At 33.7% G+C, this 24691-nt stretch overlaps 1 protein-coding gene across 1 annotated transcript; it reads right to left on the bottom strand.

Annotated features, from left to right (window-relative positions):
• Positions 1 to 182: 182 nt before the first annotated feature.
• On the bottom strand, positions 183 to 18757 carry LOC133200748 (adhesion G protein-coupled receptor L1-like). Its single transcript, XM_061336531.1, has 20 exons — positions 18627 to 18757; positions 13571 to 13680; positions 11137 to 11359; positions 10463 to 10572; positions 9964 to 10239; positions 9238 to 9464; positions 8921 to 9109; positions 8603 to 8786; positions 7909 to 8040; positions 6817 to 6977; positions 6663 to 6709; positions 6403 to 6520; positions 6104 to 6207; positions 4578 to 4680; positions 4229 to 4449; positions 3730 to 3897; positions 3430 to 3504; positions 2795 to 2963; positions 2400 to 2601; positions 183 to 2236 (listed from the first exon to the last, which is right to left on the bottom strand). The coding sequence occupies exons 2-20, from the start codon at positions 13641 to 13643 to the stop codon at positions 1551 to 1553; spliced, it is 3468 nt and encodes a 1155-aa protein (XP_061192515.1). The 5' UTR covers positions 13644 to 13680; positions 18627 to 18757; the 3' UTR covers positions 183 to 1550.
• Between the last annotated feature and the right edge of the window lie 5934 nt (positions 18758 to 24691).

Genomic DNA, 24691 nt, shown 5'->3' with positions numbered 1-24691 from the left:
GACAACGAATGAAAACATATAGCAATAGATCACCCGAGTGACTCAGGTGACTTAAAAATTTATTTCTATTCAGTTATTAATTTTACATTTCAAGTGCTATCAACAATGAAACTTAAATGAATGTCTGGTGAACAGATGATGTGTTTGTTATTGAAATGTCTATTATGACAAAAACAAGAAACTGTATTTGAATTCTCTTTATTTTAAACAAAACATACATACATGTACATCAATCAACATGATTAAGGCACTTCTCATAAAGATTCACGTACTACTTAATCACAATAAAACAGTGGCCCTACTTAAAAACAAACAATATTTGTGAAATCTTCATAAACAATATGCTCTTATAGGCAATAATTAATTGACAGAACATATGCTTCGTCTGCCTGTGCATGTGTTAGCAATCTGGAATGTTTACAAGGTAAACACTGAGCAAAAAAAAACAGTGAGATTCAGACACCAAAATATTGTGAAGACTGTTCTGTTAAATAATATACTGGCGATATACCCTGGCTTAAAGTCTAACAATAAAACATTGATTTCTATTTTTCATAAATGCTGAGCGTCAGGATTTAAAATCCTATTTTAAGCTTCATTGAAAATTGTTTTTGAAATTTCTAAAATGATTAATACACAATATTAAATTATTTTTCCATCTTCAAATATAACATTATAACATTGGAATATGTAAGCCAGAGCTTTTGGGGCTCCTAACCAATGAAGCTGAAATTTTAAACTTTCAGGAAAATCTTTATGCCTCTTATTTGTAGTCTACAATTTATTTCTGTCTGCTTTAATTACTTTCTTAAACTGGTTTCAATACCCTTCCAAAGTACTGATTTTGATATTGTACCTGTAGTTGTAATGAATCAATGAGCAGACAGTCACATGTACCTCAGTAAAGAATCATTTCACAAAATAAATCTAAGAAAAAATGACATTTACATATAGATTCTTAAGTAAATTAACAATCAATACAAAATAACATTTAAGATATACAATAGATAAAGTCACAACCATTGATTTTTATAAATACTGTAAGTTTGATGATGGGAATGTTTGCATCAATCAGAAATAGAACCATCCATAACTTTACACCATCTTTGGCATCTGTGAAAATCAATATCCAACAAATTCTTTGGTAACATCTTAGGAAGCTCTCAAAATTGGATTGAAAACGAAACTTATAAAAGAAAACAATATTACTTGTGATATTATTATCTGCCCACCTTTTTATTTGCATTCTTTGAGAATTTTTTTCTTTATTGATTCCAAACTTAAGAAAATAAAATTTGTTGGTCCCCTGACATAGTTTTCTACTCCCTACACCTGTTGATGTTATGGCACACACAACAAAAGCTGCCATTTAGCCTGCTTCTAATATGCAAATGCAACATGTACTCTAGTGAAACATTAGTTGCCATCTCAAAGAATGTAAAAATTTCTCATGAAAAATGTAAAAAATATTACACACGTATCTAATGGCTACCAAAGCAGGATATAACATGAACAAAGCACCAGTAATTGCTACAAAGGCTTGTGTGTCACTAGCAGTCACTGGAATTATTGTTTTTGTCCCCAGAGAATGTTTCCTCCTCAATATGAAGATAGGTAAGGCTGGACTGACTCCCAGCCTGGGGGAGAGGAGTACCCGGGGAATGTGGCAAGCTGGGAATCAGCGGCATGCTGTGGTTCAATTCCTCTCCATCCGAGAGGTATCCGTGAATCTCGGAAAATGATCCAGGATAAATTTTTTTGCCTAAACTGTCACAATTAATGCGACTTTTTTCATCTTGAGCTTTGTTAATCAAGTTTTTCTCCGACACACTTTTCTCAAGAAGAAATTCAGTCTCAGTGATGTTTTGGTGGGAGAGGTTAAAATCAGAGTCATACTTCACAGCAGAATCCTTCGACAAGATGGAGAGACGGTTCTTCTCTGGCTGGTCCTGAACATCCTCATTGTCCGACTCCGATGAGTAATCATTGGTTTCCTTGGAAACCTGTAGATGATTCTGGCAGTACTCTGACACATATTCACTGTCAATAACAGAACAGTTAACTTCTGATAGGTCCCCTAGGATTGCCTCATACTCAGGATAGGGCTGGAGATACCCATTAGAATCCATATTTGGCTGACGACCATTTGAAGCAGACTGCCTGACAATAGGCGTGTTCATGTCGTGGCTAGTGAAAACAGAGGAATCACTGCGTGGCTCACTGATCCTCTTTTTACCTGTAACCAATAAAACAAAAGATCAACTAAAACTCTTTACTTTTAAAGCAAACTCAAAATTTACATAAAAACCGTACCTAGAGAAGAATCTTATCACAGCTATTCCATTAATCACTATTTTTACTGCTGATCAACAATGGTGGATGAGAGTAACCATGATTACCTTTAGCAGATTTATCCAGTGTGGAGGAGGAGGACTTTCGCCGTCGTCTGCCACTCCAGAGTTTGAGCAGGTACCCCCCTGATGATGAGGAATTGTTGGGTGTGTGTGAAGTTGACGCATTACTGTATCCAAGACAGTATGCTCTCATACACTCTGGTAACCATGTCGACTTGTACGCAAACTTCTTGTATTCCTTCTTCACCTTAATTAAAATTAGACATCAACTGAGACACTCAGGTATTCTTGGAATACTTTTTCAGATTTTGTTTACAGAATTTTCTTCACAGCTTATGACAGGTTCAACAGATTCATATATAAATGTACAATGGAAGCTTGTGTGCTATGAAAATTTTGTGACAGTTTTAATCATCTGCCTCAAATCAGGGATGACATACCTTTTCATTCATGAGACAGTGGAACACAAAGATGAACAATCCTTGGAAGCTGTTCAGGATTGTGAACACGTAAGCCATTGTTACCGACTCCTTACTGATGAACAGGACACCAAAGGCCCAGGTCAGACCAAGTAAAACCACTAAAATGGCAGCTCCCTTCACCCAAGACCTAAAACAATCAATGTTACACTAAACAAAAGTACTTTAAAATCACTTACTTTTGTGGGGTTGAATTTTTGTGGTTTAAGGAAAAATGACCGTTTGAGGGGAATTAATTTCGTGGATAAAAGAGAAACAGTATGGGATTTTAACATTTCGTGGGGGACATGAATTTGTGAGTCTCTTCAAACCATGAAAACAACGAAAATTAAACCCCACGAAAATTAGCGATTTCACAGCTGACTGATTTCGAATGAGCAAACCTTTCTTCCAATACTTTGTAAATCAAATATTTCTTTTTTTAAAACCCTAATCTTTTATGAATTTTAGTCCTTCTTAGCATACATAAGGAAAAGGCAAAACATGATTTATGTATTAGTATCTTACATTGATCAGTCATTTAAAAGTATAATGTGCTCTCAGAGGAAGAAAAAGAGTAGTGTAACTTCTCTGATTTGTAAAGCAGCGTTACTTACGGGATATGTCGAGCAGTGCGAGCTTTTTCCTCAGACATTGTGGTGCTCTGACTTGTTCCTGAATTTGGATCCCGTCTACAGAGAACAGAGTGAAACAAGTCAGGGACAGAAAATCACCAGACAGAAGAACAAACACCAAGGATTTTTATTTCAACACTTCCTAAAGAAAACTCTGGTAGCTTGTTTATCCCATCCATCACAATTACTTGTGTTCGTTAATATCCAAAAGAAAAACTATCAAATTGTAACTAGTGCAAGTTGCAGGCCTATAAAATGTGTGGATGTCTAGAATATACTTACAGAATTCCACTGCTGAATTTGGATCTCCCCTTGGCTAAAGCCAGTGTATTTGCATGCTTGTGCATCATGTACACAGCAATACTTAACATAACAATGTTAAACAGAATCACAGCCAGTGCTGGGCCAACAAAACTCCAGATCACTGAAGCACTAGTGTCCAGCCAGCAACTGAAAAAGATAAAAAATGAAAGGGCAGTCTTAATAAATTATCGTAAAAAGTACTCTGGATGAACATTGCACTATCCAACATTGCACTATCCAACAATACAAGAAGTGGAGCCAATTGAACTGTTCTAATGTAGCATGTTAAATCACAGATTCATTTTTCAAGATATGATCACCCACTAATTCTGTTATCTTATATTGTCTCGTTTTTATCACACTTTCTTGAGAAATGTTAGAAATTTCATTTCCCTCTTTAAGATGCACCCAAGACATAAGCTTTTATAAAGACAAACGACCCCCCCCCCCCCCCCCCCAAAGGTATGCCTTAACTTACTGTCTCTCTGTTCCATATCCTGACGGTTTAACACCTGCTGTCACAGCAACGGTAACTAAGGGGATACCATAACCAAACAGATAATACCACCTCCTGCGGCTTCTTTCACCCTCAAACACCTCAATCAGCATCACATACAGCTGGAATCCCTCTAAACACATCCAGGCAAAGGCAGCAAGGAATAAGAAATGAAGAACGCCTGCCACTACTCCACACACAATCTAATTTTAATAAAAATGCATGCACTCTAAATCCTTTTAGAAATAATTACTGATACAGAATATCTTGCCGACTTTGTATGAGAAAAAGAGATTGGTATATAAATTAATATCTATAATATATTGCCTACCCTATTCTGAGTGAGGGAAATGCCAATCACAAAGATAATTTCTGCCAGCATTAAAGACAAAACCAGATTCTTATGGATCGTGTTACGGTCACACTGCAGATTTCTGTAAGGCAATAACAATCATGTCAAACATGTCATTTCTTTTTTTCTCCTACTGGACTTTCGCGAGAAGCGCTGATCATGACTCTTAATTAGTCTTCAGCTTATTTTTACACTAGGACAATATACGAAAGCTCTTTTGCGATATAAATACATGTATTTAGATTAATAGTTAATTCAAATACACAATGTATAATAAAGGGCAATTTGAAAGCATATAGTCTAGGAAGGGAACAGCAAACACCCTATCCTCAACCCCCTCCCTTTCCACATTCACCAACTCCTGCAAATCTTTCCCTTTGGGAATGTTTTCCTTCTTTATTTGATTCCTTCAGAAAATGTGATTGAAAGGAGATACAATGCCTCACGAATAACATATTTAAAGTTACGTTACTCTGCCTCCCATCATCTTGCATTGATTGTATGCTGGTAAATCATGTTAATAGCATGTTAGCACCTCTTATACCATTATGATAGATATATCCACTATTAGGGTTTTCTTTTTTTTATTATCAATTCCCTACCTCCGTACATAATGCAGGTTTAAATGTCAGAGTAAGCCGTCAACTGTAAAAGTCAGCACTTCTCGCAAAAGTCCATTAAGGCACATAATATGTTAAAATACTGACATGTACAGAGAGTAAAACAAAAATCCAGGTCTATAAATATCTACCCTATATACTCCAAAAGTTAACTGGGAGTTAACTTTTGGTCTAAAACTCTACGTCCGACTTATAGGCGAGACATCAAAAGCTTGGTATTTTTCTGGACGACAACATGTAGTATTTTTTACATAACTTCGACGATTATCGTTGAGAAATGTCTGGACGTATTATATTATTTATGTATTCTATGATTATAAATTATAAATAAAGTATAAATAGATTATAAATAAAGTACAAGTATTTACAGATGTCATATCCTAGCATATTATTTGAACACAGGTAAATAATCTAGAGTACTGATATGAAATTCATAAGAGAAGAAAAAAAAAAGAGATAAAATATCGGCGTAATCCTTCAAAATATTGTTTGAAAAACGTTAAAACATTAGAGCATTAATTGAAATTGTCCACCGATTCTGGCAAAAAGTTGTACCGACTTATAGGCGGGTCAATTGCAAATCCCTCCAAAATAACCTCAAAAATCACAACTGACTTATAGGCGGACCGACTTATAGGCGAGTATATACGGTACAATGTATATGATTTAAGTGCTAAATCTGTCAAAATTAACACAGACTGTATTTCTGATATTTGACAATATGTTACCATCATAGAGGTTGTAAGTGGAACATCATGTGTAAAGTATTTTGTCCACTACATAAGGCTAAAATTTCCCTTCAGTGTAAATTTGACATGCCATTAACGCAAAAATGACTCCTTTTACCGAGCTTTACATGTATATAAACATAAATTTAATCCTTACCTGAAGTAGAAGAAAGTGATGAAGCTGAGGAGAAGACAGATGATGGAGATGATACAGCCAAAATAAGTGATTGTCATCAGAGCAAACTCATGTTCCACAGATAACTGTTAAGGAGAGTAACTCATCACTTTTGTGCCATTTCAAACTTACCATCACCAAAATAGGATCATTATCGAGTTATTAGGGGCTTGATTCATATTTTTCTTTTTAAATATAAAACTGAACACAACTGTAAAGTTCAGGTCTTATTATTGCTTTAATGACACAGTGCTAGATTTTGTGTAGTTTTATTTCTTTACCTGAGTACCTGTGACATCCATCAACACTGCAAAGTTGGTGAGATGGGAGCACCGACAGGTCGTGTGTGTGAGGTTAAAGGTCACCCTCCAACAACCTGAGGTTGACCACTCACTGTCTCTATTAAAGAAATTAATTTTTACATGATACAAACACAATTGCATCTAGATCTAACCAATTATTAAGCATGAGAAGGCAAAAGTTTTCCCAACTTTTTATGATTCTCTTTTTTTGATCGTAATTAAAGTTACAGTTTTCTCACCTGAATTCCCAATAAGCACAAACAGGGGTCAGTGATCCATGAACAGCCTAAAAACAACAGCAAACCATTAAACCATTCAAAAACAGATGTTCACACCATTAAAAATACACACAATTCATATAATTCCAGCTGTTCATTTAGAATTGTCCCTGACCTTTGTGAGTTTAAGGGTGAAGGTCACTGGTTTCTTGAGAATGACAGTGTGTGGAGACATGGAGGCTGACATAATGTGACTATTTATAAAGGAAGTATTATCTTGCGTCGTCATCAGGTCCTCCATATTCTGGTAAACAAACACAACAACTTTGGTAATTCCTGAAAATAAAATCACAAGTGTCAATTCACTGCTCATTAATAATCCATCCACTAGTGTATTTCTGAAGCTTATACTGTATAAACTTGCATATGAGTTGTATTTTTAGGAGGTAAATTTTGGTCCAAAACTGTGTTCAACTTACATGTCCTAGGAACATCAGTATTTTTCTGGACAACAAAATCTAGCATTTTTGAAACAACTTTGATAATTATTATTGATAAAATTCAGGAAATAGAAACATCTAAGGTTACCATATGCATGATGTACAAGCAATTAGATTTTAATGATTTTTTGTTGTTGCTTAAAATGTGTCTTGTTTATTGTGTACCGGTATATCATTTACGTAACAAAAGAAAAGATCAAATATTGATGCCAATTTACCCTAAAACATACTTTGAAACACCAGTCAATACAACAGACTATTGATCTGAAGTTAACGACTGATTCTGGCAAAAAATCATACCCACTTATAAGCGAGTAGTAAATTTCTCAAAAATAATCTGAAAATATACAATCAACTTAAAAATGAACTGACTGCGAGTATAAACAATATTTAAAAGCTCTTATACAAACTTCATGTTATACAGGTAGAAACACACATAAATCAATCTTGCCTTGTCATAATAAGTGACACAGCACTAAGACCACATTAAAAGAAGTAAAAATCTACCAATTTATCCCCACCCTTTAAAATTATAGTGTCATTATGACTTGCATTTATTAGGGAGTTTTATAGAGTTAAGGTATCTCTGACAGGGAGTTTTATAGAGTTAAGGTATCTCTGACAGGGAGTTTTATAGAGTTAAGGTATCTCTGACAGGGAGTTTTATAGAGTTAAGGTATCTCTGACAGGGAGTTTTATAGAGTTAAGGTATCTCTGATAGGGAGTTTTATAGAGTTAAGGTATGATCTCTGATGTGCAGTCAATACCTCCATCAGACAGGGCTTCTATGTTTTCCATGGGTATTGTGATTTGGTCATCCCTCCACTTCTGGTCCCTGGAGGAGGGGTAGGTCACTGCTGGTTTGTCCTCCGTGACTTTGACTGCTGACACCTCCATAACTGTCAAAAATAGATCCTCCTGATTACTTATGTGTAATGATCAGAATAAGTCAAGAAAAACATCTATAGGTAAGAAAAAGTCAAGACAAGAGGCAACCATTTCAATTTATTAACTGTGAAGTCTGAAGATTGAACTATGACTTAGAAACCCATAAAAGAGCTGAACAAAATTGTTGATGCTGAGTCAATGACAGCTAGATAAACAGACAGAAATCAACAATCCACAAAAACCTGATTTAGTTTCACAATCCTGCTAACAATACAGTAAAACATGCTTACAGTGAACATACTAATGAATTGACACTTAAAGCAAAATGTTTTTCATTCCCTGTGACTTTAAAATATATTGTTAACTCAACAAATTATGCTTATAACAAGGCAAAATCATCCATCCCTGGCATTTGGTTATAAGCCTGATTTACTGTATAGAGATTTTTTACGAAATAGCCAGTACTGCAGTGTATTAGATATCTGTTTTGTGGGATTAGACAAGGGGAATCCTATATACATGTACATTTTACAGGGGAAATTATCTTTTATTAAGACAGAAAAATAAACATACACAAATTCTCAGTAGAAGAAACAATGGATTCTTCCTCTTTAAAATTTTCTGCAATGTTGAATCCAGTTGTTTCCATGGAAACAAGGAAGGAAGCAGCCACTTTTGTTTTTTTGTCTGCTGGTAGCTCCTCCCATGAAGTGGACTGCTTCTCAGACAAAACGTTACTTCCTGTCTCCGCAATATTCTGTTATCAAACAAAAAAAGTCAATCTTAAGCAGAAGATATGAAATATCACAGTGTGCAAGATATGATCTGGATTAAAGAAAGCTACCTATCTTAAGTCAAACTAAAAAATTGAATATACATGTATTTATAGACCTTTGTGAATTTTTCCAGTCTTTGTCGTTTTTCCTCCTTGTTGGGAGTTCCAGAGATTTTAAATCCCTGTCCCATTTTAGTGATGATGTTGTTCATCTTTTCCAGGTCCCCGGCCCCCAGGCTGTGGCTGTCAGTCTGCTTCTTCAACTGATCAGCAATGTCTTCTATACTACTAGCACTGGAGTTTACCTGGAAATCAAAATATTCTATTGGTTTAAAGTATCTTAATCAGAATTAAAAAAATGCATGTCGAAAATAGAATAACTGTACTTTCCCAATCAATTTGTATCACTTCTGTTATATAAATAAAGACTTACTCTTTCATCAATACTGTTAAGCCATGGTGACACACAGTTACTTGTATCAGGTTGTCTGCCCTTCCAGCCTGTCCCCGTACATTTCCATTTCATGTCTCCGAGTTTACCTTCAGGACAAGGCCTCTCTACCTCAGTCCCTACCCTCACCTGGGGCCAGATCACCCCTTGGCTCTCTGTTTCCTTACAGAATCGTATCTTTGGGGTGGTTGTTATTTTGGAGGGAGCATCTAGTGAATAGATAATAACTTTTGTAATTCAACCTTCCTCAAAACTAACAGGTAAAAACTTGAACATCCCACATCATAAAAACCTATCAATATACATGTCATCCATTAATTAATTTTATCTATATTTTTTCACTTATAGGTTTACTTGTTCAATGCAGATACAGAATCATTTCTATTTTTTAATACCCAGTAGGGTTTTCACAATGTTGGTCACAATATCTTACACCTGCGCTTACCTGTAATCAAGCAGATCATACCATGGAAAAATTTAATGATACAATTTTTGAATTAATTTATTCAGTTTCCAAGAAACTGAGTTTCTTTTTTCACTCTAATTTAGTTAAAAAAGAACTGTTCCTGACAAGTCAGTCATCATAATATCAGAACAAATTGAGACATACCTTATGTTTAAATATGTAACAATAACATACATCAAATTGATATACAGCCCTTAATACTGTAAATATAAATGTAGACAGTAAATGATGGCACAACTCACATGTAACAGGAATATGACATTTGGAGTCGTCAGGCTTCTCCCCCTGCCAGCCTGACCCTGTACATTTCCAGGTCATGATGCCCACTTTTGGCATTGGGCATTTCATGGATGCCACATCTCCCACGTTGGTATATGGCCAATTCTTTCCTTCAACATACACTGCATCACAGACACGCCTCAGTGGAGTGCTGGGGGTGGCTTTTCTGGTTGTTGTAGTTACATTGGTGGTGGTTGTAGTGGGGGTTTTAGTGGTGGATGGGGGTGGTGGTGTGATCTCTAAAATTAAAGCAATGATTTTACTTCATTTTAAATTTTTAACAGTATGCTATGCATGAGCAAGTCTCTCCTAAATACAATGATGCAATAACCTTATTTTCATGTTACATGTACATGTATTTTTTTTTCTTAAAATAAAGTCTAAATTGACCATTTTTGCCAGACAAAGTTTTGATTTTGTAATTATCAATAAACTATTTAAAGAAGGTAAAGGTGTACTAACTTCTGGGCTCACACTTGTAGTAAACCTGTAGGTACTTAAACGTGTTAACACATGGGTCTCCAAAAACCTCATTGGAAGCTGTAATGTTACATTTGGGATGACCATCACATCTACAATGGCAAACATATATACCAATTTGTGTCATATAAACTCATCAACTGTCAATAAGCATCTTGTAGAGACTTTTAAATATTAGCCCCCCCTTTTTTTTGTTTTTTTTTTTGTTTAGCACCTACATGCAACTTGCTTTTTGAAACCCAGACCAGAAAAAAACAAGCAAAATCAGTAGTCCAGAAATTGTTTATATTAATTGAAACCTTTTGAATTCTGTCGTCATTTTTTTTAACACTAGTCAGAAATCAGTCAAATTAGATATACTTGTATACTTAGCATTTAATATGTTAATTTTGCAACGGAATTCATTTTTCTCTGAGAAAAATAGAATCACGAAATCAAATCAATTTAATAACAAAAAAGTGTGTGTAACTTCTGTTTTTTTTTGTCAATAGGCGGGTAGGTTTTCAATGATTAGGGTGGATGCTAAACAGAGAAAAGACTTGGAATGGGCTTACTCAGTTAAGAACACTGTATAAAATTCTGCATGACTTAAAAGCATTTTAGAATACATTTATTCACAGATAATATTCAGATTATTACTTTAGATCTTTGCCTACCTTTCTGCTACAATTCTTTTGGATTCCGGCTCCATACAATTCACACTCCATCCATCAGTTGCACCTAAATTGTTACAAGTCCCCAAACTAAATCTTCCATAGTTTGCTCTTGAGATGCGAATGACTCCATTTTTCTTTTCACAGTCCAGCAGAAGCAGGCTATTTTCGCATACCAGGGCTGAACTTTCTCGTATAGCAGTAGTTGGCTTGTAGACAAAGGAGGCTGCATGTTCAACACAAATAAAAACAAAAAATTAATTGTTTGAACATTGAACAATTTGACACCATTTGACCAATTAAAAAAAGTTATTGCATAAAAACTAAAAGTTAGGTAACTTTAATTTACTCTTTTCTGAAAATTGTGGTTTTCATGTATTCTGCATTATAAAGGGTTTTTTCTTCATACATTGACGTTGGATGACATTCAGCACAAGAAATTGTGACCATTTCAAAATCAGAGTTCATTCTTGCAAAATATGACATAATATTTTGTAAAAACATGGATACTCCAATGCTTACAATATATTGTACACCTGTATATAATTATATCTTTATACCGTATAAGTGGAATTTTAGTGAGATGCAAAGAGCAAGAGCCACTTAGGGCCTTTTTTGGCCCTGAGAATTTCTGAAAAATCTAAACTGCTCAGTTTTGGTTGAAAATGCAGTATTTATAATCACTTTTTCTTAATGTTTTTACCCTCTGCGCCTCGAATTCTTGGATATGTCCAAGTTTAAATTCCTTTTGAGTTCGAGATAAAAAATGTTCGACTGTAATTAAATCACATGCAATTTTTTTTTTCTTATTTGTTCTCAGTCACTGAATCTTGGATTCTAGTCGTGAATTGAATTCTGGAAGATATCAGCATTACTGTCACACATTGTACTCCGATTCTGGCCGGCAGGGGTTGGTAATAAACATTTGTTTGTTAATCATTTATCAAGACTACACGGGTCATTTCTGACATTTCTGGTGATAAAATCATTGATTTTCAGGAGAATCAAGCAGAAGGAAAATACAAATTTCCTCTCCAAGTCATATTTCACATTTAATATTTATGTTGCAACTGTTCACTATTCTATGCAGCTTAAGATTTTCCCTCTGTAATCTCAACATATTATTGTTATATTAATAAAAACATGCACATTAAAATGTAATAATAAATGATTGAATTAACAGTGTTCATAGACTCTCAAAAACAAGAACCAAATCAAATATTGTTAGGGGTGTGCCAGCAAACTGGTATACCTTTTTTATTGGAACATGTGACTGTATCTATCCATAGGTAAGGACTTGAATTAAATCGCCCACTCCAAATATTCGACATTGTCATATTCTATTTCTACAGTTAATGTCAACCACGGATACATTATCCCCTGTTTATCTGATTATCATAAACAAAATATAAAGTTTCTCCTGTCTGCTTTACTTTACAGGTGTAAATTCAACAGATCCTGTGACACGGCCAATCTAGCTGTTTCACAGTGGAGTGAATTCATTTAGAAACATGTTAATTCCAGTACATGCTTTTACCCGCAGCTTTGATAAATAAATTAAAATATGATGTAACAGAGCCATGAAAATAGCATTACAAGTGTTGATTGATAAGCGGTGAAATTTATATTCAAAGCTGATTACGTAAATGAATAAATACCTAAGTTTCTGTTTTTTGCACTAGATGATGTTATAAAAGGGATTTTTTGCTAAAGTTGTTTACACCGATGAATCAGAGATATGGATTGATGAACAATAAACAATATAATCCTTCAAACTCGGATTAATCAAAACTACAACACACCAGACTAAACTTAATTATGTCTATATATGGACTGACAAAGTTTTCTATGATGGTAATTAATTCACTTAAGACTTAATGATCTTGTGTTTGATTGTGTCTCCTGATATTGCAAATTAGACCTATATATTTTTTAAAGATACATTTCCTCTTTTCTAATATATCACTTGGAAACTCAATATCTGATTTCAATTTTAGAGTCCATTTTACTTTTTCTGCATATTACAGCTGTTAGACATATCAATTAAAACTTTAAAAATCTGACAAGTCCTCAAATCTCATATTTCACTATTTCTGATTTCTCCCTTTTTTCTTTTGTTTTCTTTTGTCAATTGTTGTATGTGGTACACTCTAGCTTGCTGACACTCAAGACATATTTGTACTCATTTCAGCACAATGGAAATCCGATATTTAAATAAAGTTTTATGCATCATATTACATCTTTATAACCTGTTGAAATCTGTGAGCCAAAATTCCTTACAATTTATCAGCTTTTATTATATTATCTTACAAATTAAACTTTACATAAACTGATAATCATACCACAGTCGTAGGAATAAATAATGACAAATCTACAGAATCAGAGATATTGATCAGGGACAGAAATAATCAGACATAACGGAGACAGAGTAACATACCTGTGGTCAGGGGGACCAGTAAACTGTACCACAGGAGCAGCATATTGACCTCTATAGGTATCGTCTGGGTCATTCCAATCTCACATCCTTATATTACGATGTCAGCGGCTCTAAAAAATAATAAAATCTCTATGTGACAGCAGCATGGTGACATTCCTAGTTCATTAGTGGACAAATCCATGTAATGTAGTCATACATGTATGTTTATCACAATAACCGTAACTAGAAGTCCGTAAAAATCAATAAATGGGTGCTGTGTACGACAATCTGACAACAGAATGGGGGGCTTAGTTTAAATAAAGAGAATACAGGGCCAGTTTTAATTAGAATACTTACTTAAAATGAGTATGTATCATGTCAAACTTACACACAAAGATTATTACAGTTATTTTAACAATCAATTCAAGAACATAGTAGACAGATTCCTTTTCTTCTAGTGAACTATAGCCTGAACCAAAGACACTATCCATTATGTAATCAGCAATTACCCTCTTGGTTAAAATTTTTAAAGCAGTACGTTAATCTATTATATGAAGTAAAATACTGTTTTTCAATATAATATATCAAGTTTTAACTAAATGAAAAAGGTTTAAACGGTACGAAAATCACAAAAAATACTTTAAATGTGTTTAGAAAATGATGCATACTGGTATACATAAATTATCTCCCTTATTTCCCAAAAATAAATCTTGCATATTTACTAATTTACAATGTCATATGAGGGGTATTTACTTTAAAAGGGTGGACTCTTAAAGAGGTAATGGACTTAGTTGGGTGAACATGGTATTTCATATTATCTAGCTTATTATAAATATCGAAAATGACAACACTTTTTACAATAAAGTTAGTATGGACAATAGTGCAATGGATTAAATTGAGACGTATATTAACCGATTAAAATTGATGATTCATTTACATTCAATTTTTGTACAGAGGTACACAAGTGAACTGACAGTAAAAATTTGTTATTATTTAATTAAACTTCTGTCAATCTGTAAGATCCTCCTTCCTACTTTAAATAACACAAAGTATTTATTTTAATCATTTGTGATTAATACACACTGAACCACTGAAAAAAAAACATACAAGTAAAACTTAAAATATTGACACAAGTTTTAACTACAATTCAGAACACAAACAAGACATTTAAATTCATGTTTTCAAACAAGAGATAAAATCTTTAAATGCACACACTGCCATAAACAACTTAAAGTGAATAAACATCAGAATGTACCTGAGATATTTAAGAAAGTTAGTATATAGGTCCCTGAAATTGGTCCATCCCAATTATATCAAGGAGAAAGGTTCCAGATTCATGGCACATTTAATTACAAAAAAAAAAAAATGAATTCCTATGATAATTCTACTTCTGAGAAATGGACTGTCTGCTGAGTTCAACAGAAACTGAAGGTCTAATAATTAGTTATTGAGTTAATTTACTGACGGGGAATTCTCTATGTACATAACTGTCCAGCCTCGCGTTCTGTTACCGATCAATGGTCGCAATATGACCGCCATCTACGGCGACAGGCAGATGGCAGGGATCAATAGGCGTGTCAGTGATATTTACACACATCTCTCCATTCCCACGTCCCTTGTTTTTTCTGTCAATTAGTCAGGGATATTAGTTATCTCAGGTATGGGTGAAATTTGTAAATGTCGATAATCATCCCGCGGCTTAACTGATAAAAGCTCTACCTTAATAGGAAATGTTCCGCCAGACAAATTAACAGATTTCTGAATCATCTGATTACTGAGATAATGATTCTATTAATTATTTATTCCTGATGAAGTTACCTGTGTGTGGTACACTGCATATAAAGATTTTTAAAAATCATCTCGGGTACAAAGAGATTATTCTAAAATATAGAATTCTAAGAATATTTAAATTTAAGAGTCTTAATGCAAATCCATAATATATAATTATGATCTCAGATGAAACCATTGGAAATCAATCTTTTATCTATTAAAAAAGTGCATGATATTATATAAGGTATTAATAATATGCTGCTTTAAAATAAAGCACTTTAAGCTGATGTGACTAAAGATGATAAAAAATCAATTAAAATCTTTATATTGTAAGAGCTAATATCAGTAATTTGTACCAGATGCTCGTCCAACACAACTGAATAATAAATATGACACATCCTGCATTTAAATAATCAATTGAGCATATAAATATAGGATAATTATTAACTAAAAGGGTTATTGTATTTTTCAGGTAAAAATTTAACACCCTGAGATAATGGCTGTGTAACAGCATTCTATTAAACTACTCAATTTATCAATTAATTATTGACGAATGTGATGGATTTTTAATAAATCTTTTTAATTATGCTTTCATTTTTCTTAACACACTGTAATTATTAAACAGAAAATTGTGAACAATAAACATGATTTTCTGTGTTAAACAGCAGAAATGCAAAGGACTATATAAGGTTATGTCCAATATTTGTCCCCAAATCAAACTTTGTTGTAGAAATCTTTGAAGATGTTCAGAACAAGAGAGACATTAAATAAATAATTACATCATGACGTCATAAGTAGTATGTCAAGAAAATTACGAAGATTTAAAAATTTAAATGCTTTTTCTTTTCTTTTTTTTTTTTAAAAAAAAAAAAAGGTTTATTTTATACCAATGTTTTGATAGGAAAATATCAGATCTGTTCAGACTTGGATTTTTTGATATAATGTGTAGGATAATACTTGAAATATCAATGATATATGTGAATACAGTACCTGAGCGAGTTTTAGTTCTGTAAACTACTTTAGTCAAAATAGAAGAAACTTTGTGAATTTGTTTTTTTTAAATATTGGGGAAATCCTAATAATTTAAGTCATCACAGAGACAAAAAAGACAGTTATTTGTTTCCATCCATATTTTGTCAATTCAGATTTTTTTTCTACAATCCATACAACTGTACACACATTTCAAGAGATTTTTCAAAATTTTACTATTATGGTGTTTGGAATATAGCTTTACCTAAAAAAGGTCTTTAATATAATTTATCTACATCACACAACAAAATAATACTATGTAAATAAATACTTCAAACTGAAAAATTGAACTTGTGTTTCAATCCAACTCTATGGACCGGAACATGTATTTTGTAGATGTATACCAGACAGTCAGCAGTATAAAGGACTGAAATATTTTTCAATTTACTCATGTGACCTAATTAATAGAAACAACTGTAAATATCTGCCATCATCATGAAATGTTATGTCCTAGTTAATCTTCAACTTGAACACGCTGTGATCAAAAATAAATAATTTTCATATTAAATCTAACAATAAATGTTACATATCACTTACAGCAGAATGTGTTAATTAATAGATCATAAACTGGATCTCTCTCAAGTCAGGTACCTAATATCACATTGTACTTATTGACACAAGTCTAATTTTTGCTAGTATGTTGGAAAACCATGTAAAAAGCATAATCCTATCAGAAGACTTATGATGCACTTTGGTGAAACTGAATGATAATTGTACCCCTCATGTCTGCAATATACTGAGTTTGGATCTAGTCATTTTAGTTGACACAACCTACACTGTTTATCCTTCTAAAATCTGAGTACTTCGATCAGCTCATGTTACTCTCAAAGTCCAAAATCCATAATTGAAGTTGTGGTTTCCATCCTTGTAAGTTAATTGTTCTCTATTTGGGAACACTGTACATGCTGTGTGTAATTAGCTTATAAAGACTAAAAAATTCATGTAGAGAAGAGTCAGAATTTTATTAAACCAAATGGATTAAATTTCTTAGCTAAAAAGAATCTTAATCAAATTAGATCCTTTGATCCACTCCACCAGATGTAGTGATCAAGTGGAGTGGATCGAAAAACTTAATTTTAATTTATTATGTGGCTTCTTTTATAACTTGACAGCGCTTTTTTCTTTCAAATGCAAAAATTTGCATATTTTGACCTTCTGGCAACAAAAAAAAAGGGGGGAGCATTAAAATCAAAACTTGCATATTAAAATATAATCTCAGCAAAAGTGAGTTTCCTTCCCCCCGCATACTACGGGGACATTTTAATACTTTCTCTTTATTTTTTTAAACATCTCCATAATATAAGGAGAGAAATATTCTCTTATGTACACACCCTTTCATGACTCTTTATGCATACTTTTAAAGTTAGTTACTTCAGAAGATGGTCCAAAAATGGCATACTAGATGTAGTTGCTAAACACAACTGGAATCTTCTGAGGATATCAAAGTGAAACCTAGCATGTAACTTGTGGGTGGTCGGGGTCCAGGGCCAGGGTTCTGAAGGTACATGCAGAAAAGCAAATATGTGAAACTCTATCTAGCGAGTAGAAAGGGCAAAGATTGAACTACTTATTTTATTCAAAATATCAGATGTAAAAGTATCTATACTACAGAAAACACATCCTCTCTCTCTCTCTCTCTCTCTGCAAAAATAAAAGGGGTTCCAACCCTTGGACCCCCCCCCCCCCTTGGATCCGCTAATGCTCATCCCACTTTTTTTTAGACCAGTGAGCTAAAGATCTAGAGTAATCAGTAAATATGATAAAGACATCAAATGTCTTCAATACTAATGATCATTTAGTCAAAAAAAAAAAAGAAAGACAGAATCTAATTAAAAAAATAAAAATCAAGATAACTCCTATATATTTGGTTATGCATGATAGAGTCACTAGACTGGACATAATTTAGCTTGTATCAAAGCTGAAATTTTACTCTTACTAGTCTTAGGTCACCAAGGTTCTACTTTATTAATGTGACATTTAACCAAGAACAACTAAAATAATGACAGCAAATTATATAATCAGCCTTCTTTTGTAGCGAAAGTTAAGAAATGTATCGTGTTTACACCTAGCCCAATGTACAAATCCAACGACAATAATTCTACAGTCAACAGATTAAAGCATTGAACACCCTTACACATCGCCATATAATGGAATACCCACTGTTTTAAATATACCCAGCACATTCTCGGACTTACAGGAGAAATATACCTGATTTATCTCGACAACACCTGAATTCTGTGTCTTGGCCACTTCAGTGGCCAGTAAATGGACACCTTACCTTCAAAATGACAGTGTTATCCTACACAAAGCAATTATTACAGGCCTTGGGTCAAGTTAAATTTGTCGATAGTCCAAACCGGAAACAGATATAACTTCTAAACATTTACGCTTGGAATGTCACTGATCCGTTTACCTACCTGTGTACGTCACTTTTCACGCGTGACTGCGCGGCGAGTCACTAAAAAGACCACACAACCTCCAAATAAAGAAAACGTCATGGAACGATGATAAAACGCGGGAAATGCTGATAAACATATTGACAACATAATAGAAGGACGCGCATAACACAGCTTCATTTGACACCGAATTTAAATAAATATTTACTGACATTTTTTGCTCGATTAATTCTATACTTGTTTAAAATTGAGCAAGGTTTACGCACTATACCCTGTAAACAACTTGATGCAATTTGATATTTTTTTAAAAAAAAGTTAGTTAAGCTTCTTATTGTGGAGAATATAAAAGAACTTAAAAATTAGTATATTTTTTGTACAAGCTGCTGTAAAATTAATTAGATTTGCATTGTGGTGTTATGAAAGCCAGTATATAATAATTGACAGGCAATCTTTTTCTTTTATTAATTAAAGCTGTACATTCTAAGAAAAAATAACATTCATCAGCAATTTGAACATATATGTGATTACGCAGTGTCCAAGTTTCACCCAGTTTCTAGTATTTGTTGTATGAAATTTTATAAGTATTTTTCCCTTAAATTAGTAATGTAATTTTCAAAACCATTTAAAATAATACGGGAAAATTATTTTGTAAACCAAACGGCAATGCAATTGTGTCTTTACAACTTTAACCCCCCCTCCACCCCCGAGGATAATGTTTATCAATGGACTCGATAGTCGAAGAGAAAAAAAAAAATATGTCAGGAAACACTGATTTTAGGAATTTTTAACATTCTATAAGATAATATTTGTTAAAATCTGTCATTCAAATTCTCATGCACAGTCTTAACTACTTCAATTATCACAAGTTAATTTTTGTTTTCAAATTTCACATTCATAGTATAATTAAAGGACATATAGCTGTAAATATTTTTTTTTGGAAATTTCCGTTCAAATTAAGTGCACTTAAAAAATTTGTAATATATAATTTTGATAAAACATTTAACCTTTTTACTCACTTTATTGATAACGTTTACGTAGCAAATATCTCCATAAACGAATCGACATTTTAATAATCAATATATTATTAATTTGATTTTTAAAAAAAATCTTTTTACAACAGATTAAACCTAAATACAGTTTACTATTCAGAAAATAAAAAATAAAAAAGTATTCCAAGTTTACGAATAAATTAAAAATCCTACCTTTTATTTGATTAATGCTTTGAATGATTACACTCGATGAATTAAAACAGGAAAAGGACCAGTATTTTTTTTTAATTTTTTTAAAATTATTTCACAAACTCTGTGATTCACAATCTCTCGAGTATACCAGGCACAGACACTCACCGCGGGAAGTAGGTACTCCCCAGCTGTAAATAGAATGGATTATATTTCGATATTACCACTACAAAGGATGTTCCGGGAATTCCCGTAAATGTCTCTTTCACTCATTAATTTCATCTTTCCAATCACCCATTTTCTGTGAACTAGAGATAACCGTGAGAACAAAATGAAATTTTATGCTTTGTTTGATCTCTGTTCGGTCAGTAAACATGTCGCTATTTTCCATGAGTAATCAATGTTAACATACAGTTTTTATTAAGAGGTTCTCAGGAAATCATATATAATAATAATACTAAAATAAACTAATTGAAAATGTCTTTTTCACAGAAAGATATCATCCAGTTTTAATACAACGAAGTCAAAATTTATATCGAAATTCAAACCATCAGACTGGTCGGGAGTGTAGGGATGCGATTTCTTTTCAGAACTGTGTGGAGATCTGAAAACCTAGTTTCCTCTAGGTCTGTTCAAAAGTCTGAAAAACTACTCCCCCTTTAAAAAAATGTCCATTGGTCTTTATACAAACTTCCATTTCATAACTGTGCAATAAAATTTTACTTCAGAACAATTCCGATTGAAAGATTATAATTGCTACGCAAAACTATAGAACATGCATAAATAGAAAGTCATCAGATGTTGTAAATGAGGGGGTGCGACCATAAATTGGCTTTGTCTTCTATAGGACCCCCCCCCCCTTCTTGATGCCTGTAGGACTCTATTTAGAACACCCATACTGTAGATACTAGGGCTGCGTAATAATATCGATATTTCGGTGTATTGCGGTTCGTTGACAAAAAATATCGTTTTAATATGTTTTTTTTTTCAGCACCAATATACCGGCAAAATGCTTGGGCGTGGGATTTCTGTAGTAAAATATGAAATTTAAGATGTCAGAAACTTTTCAATCGTGCCAAACAGTAAGGTTGCTGTTGTATGGTTGCATTTCGGTGCAAAACTATAGAACTTAGTTCAACAAGAATTTTTTTATACTATATAGTGTATTAATATACACTTATCCACTGGCTGTGAGTGGGATAGCTCTTTTATCAAACCCGCGACAGGAACTATTCCCCGAGGGCTTGCCCGAGGGGAATAGTTCCTGTCAAGGGTTTGATGAAAGAGCTATCCCAGTCACAGCCAGTGGATAAGCGTTTTATTATACTGATGTATATCATAATTTCTGAGGGTTGGATTTACCTGAAACTACAGTTTTAAAGTAAAAACATGAAAAAAAAATAATAAAAGTCTTGAACAAGTATTTGGAATAAGATAACACTGCTAGAATGAGCTGAATCCTGATGACGTCACAATGCTACTGAAGTCAGGATGACATCATAAGTCTATAGATTGATTACAGGAAATCAAAATTGGCATGAAAATTTTCCGAGGGGTGGATAGCAAAAAACTATACCCCGGGGTATAGCTTTGCTATGTGTGGAAATTTTGAGACTATAAAGATAGTTATTTTACCTTCTTAACTTTATATAGGAAACATTTTAACAGAAGTATAATAATCATAGTTATATACACTCTGCTTATAAATGAAGGTAAATAAAATAAGAAATGATCATTTATTGAAAATATTGCAATACATATCACAATACAGTTAAAAATATCGCAGTATATCAGTATATAGTAAAACGAAATTCCCAGCCGATACCCAGCCCTAGTAGATATGCAAGTAAAATTTTCAAGTATGTCAGAAAAAGTGTCGTGGTGGGTTAAAATAATCATACTATTTTCCTTTTAAAAAATCATTTGAATTAAAGCCATCTAATAAATTCGCCATACCCATTTGAATTATAATTTAAATCTTACGGGTTTGTTTGTTTTTAAATAACCCTGTCTCTTAAAATATCCTCGACCGCATTTAATCAATAAGTTCACGGATATCTTATCAAACCGAAACTCCATGTTTTTGATTTTGACATTTAGAGGTGACCAATGTTATTTGAGGAAGGTGGACCAGAGACCAGTAATTGGGGCGAAGTGCAGCATACCTCTGGTGAACCATTGCTTTAGGTGCTTTCAAAACATATTATTTAGATTTATATAAGGACTGTTTTCATCCCAATAATATATGATACCATGGACACTGGACCTGAAGACGACTCGGACTTTCTTGAATTTTTAGACAAACAACTTACAGTCCTCAATGATAATTACAACAAATTCCTAGAGCCATTGCCGGGAACCAGTATTGACATCAGCGCTATGGTTTGTATTGAAGACGACAGACTAGTTTGTTATGATCGGGCCTCAAAAACGTTAAAGCTCCTCGGCGCAGACCTTTCCGAACAAAATTCTGTTCACATTGGCCTTCGTTGTTCAGCCATGACGTATATGAACGACAATGAGGTGGCGTTGTCGGCGGAGGGTAGGATCATGACCTATAAAATTGCAGGCAATGAATTTATCAAACAGGACCGTGAGTGGAATATTGATGGATGCATCAACGCTATGTCTTTCTCTTCCCACACGCTTGTAGTTTTCTTCACCTCAAGAGCACCAGCAGGGCAACTCCGGATAAAACTGATAAACACTCAGAAATATACCTCACATCTAGTGCAACAAGCATTTCACGACATAGATGACTTTCACTTCAATTCTTTTCGGATTTGTCTGACTGAAGTTGGTATAGTTTTGTGTGATCTAAATAACCACGTGGTTTGTGTAAACCAATCAGACGGCTCTATTATTTGGAATCAACCACTAGAGAACCCCGGTACCGCGCTGCTTATACCTCGGCCTTTACCATTCCTTCTGGTGATCAGCCCTCGGGCCGGTAATGTTACAGCTCTCGATATTAGTACAGGTGAGCAAATACACTCAGCGACGGAGGCCTGTCTCAAAGGAAGATCTATTGTGGCAATCCAGTCCACGAGGAACAAACTGATTATAGTAGAGAACCAAAACAACATATGTCTACTCAGGCGATTTAGTATTCAATTAAGTTAACACATACTGAATATAGGCAACCATTGCTGTTTTACAGGGTATTAAAAAATGCTGTAAATAACTCAAAAATAACTCAGTTTTGTTGTTATCTCACTATATGCATTGGAATAAAGACAAGGGTCCTAAATAACGTTATTTATACATCCGCTTTGAGGAATCTGGAAATATCAAGGATTTGCAAACTTTAGAACTCCTTGACAGTTTTCACTGTTTGGTTGTTCGTTTGTCTGTTTGTTTGTTTTGTTTTGTTTGTTTGTTTGTTTGTTTTTTTTTTTGCTTTTGCTTTGTTATATTTTTTAAACCCGCCATTGCTCGGATCAGATTTGCTCGAATTGTCAATCATGTCACATTAATTCTCTATCAAAGTATTGTACCATTTGACAAAATCTAGAGAATAAATAACATATTTACTGAGTTTATTATTATTCAGTAAAAATCAAATATAAGCATAATAGATTTCTGAAGCATCATAATAACACGTGTATTGTGTTTTCTGATTACGAAGTTTTTGGATGTTTGACCAGGCCCGTAGAACGCGGGGGGGGGGGGGGGTGTTGTTGTTGATTTTTCTGATATTAGAAAGTTGATTTTATTATGTCAGAAAATTGCATTTGAAAATCTATCTATAACTATGACCACTGAAAAACTGAACTGTGAACACTTGATAATGCAAGCCTGAAAACAGCGAATTACTTTTGTGAAAACAGTTTTGGTCAGGTTTACATGCAAGGTCAGGGGGAATTGATTATCACCATCTTTGTTAAATTAATTTTTAAAATATTTATTTGTTAAAAAAATCCATCTAAACTTCAAAAAAGATATAAAAAATTGGACTTTTTTATTTTTTTTATTTTTCTGATACCAGAAAATACCCAAAAGCTAAAACGGTGCCTCATATAAATACGTTTTATTACTAATACAGGGCTCATATGAGCAGGAAAAAAACAAGCATAAGAAGGAAAATGTTTAAAATATAGGTAAAAAGGTGCATGAACATACATATCTATATGAACAAGTACACAGTATAAATTGTAGTAAGGGGTATCAATACGATGATGACAGTACACAAGAGCATACCCCGTACGAACAATTTCTAAAACGAGACAAGCTATTGACAAACAAGTTGATGAAACAAGGATATCAACAGTCTCGTTGAAGTCAACATTTCGTAAGTTCTATGGTCGATACAATGACCTTGTCAGCAAATACAGTCTGTCATTAGGTGGAATGCTGACTGACGTTTTTCGTGCTAATTGTTAGACCATTATTTACACACTGAAGTGTCTACGGATTTTTTCGTTTGCCGGATCATGACAAAAAGCACGCGGCGGGTGTGACCGATCGACAGGGGATGTTTACTTCTCCATGGCACCTGATCCCACCTCTGATGCTTTTAGAGGTCAGTGCTTGCTCTGCTCCCGATTTGTATTGTTTCAATGGACTTTTGAGCTTGAATACTGTTCGTTATCGCCATTTTCCAAGCATTTTTAAAGCTTAATATGCTTAATGCTTAGGTACTGTAGAATATTATAAAGATGCAATGTGCTTAAAGAGACTGAAGCACGCATGAAATAAAAGATGTATTTTCTAACATTTTCCTTTTTATTTTTTAAGAGGTTTCTTTCTCTTAACGAAGGAATTGGATT

The sequence above is a fragment of the Saccostrea echinata genome, unplaced genomic scaffold (genome assembly GCF_033153115.1).
Source record: "Saccostrea echinata isolate AGI-Se365-2 ecotype Australia unplaced genomic scaffold, CSIRO_AGI_Sech_v1 ptg000041l, whole genome shotgun sequence".
Lineage (NCBI taxonomy): Eukaryota > Metazoa > Mollusca > Bivalvia > Ostreida > Ostreidae > Saccostrea > Saccostrea echinata.
Note: the sequence above shows the minus strand (reverse complement) of the source record. Positions and strands in the feature narration are given on the sequence as shown.

Coding starts and splice junctions, on each gene's coding strand:
- LOC133200748 (XM_061336531.1), bottom strand. CDS start 13,643: ATGACCCAGACGATACCTATAGAGGTCAATATGCTGCTCCTGTGGTAC. Junction 9,110..9,237: donor TTAACAGTATTGATGAAAGA/GTAAGTCTTTAT, acceptor TTTGATTTCCAG/GTAAACTCCAGTGCTAGTAG. Junction 6,978..7,908: donor AGAAGCCCTGTCTGATGGAG/GTATTGACTGCA, acceptor TTTTATTTTCAG/GAATTACCAAAGTTGTTGTG.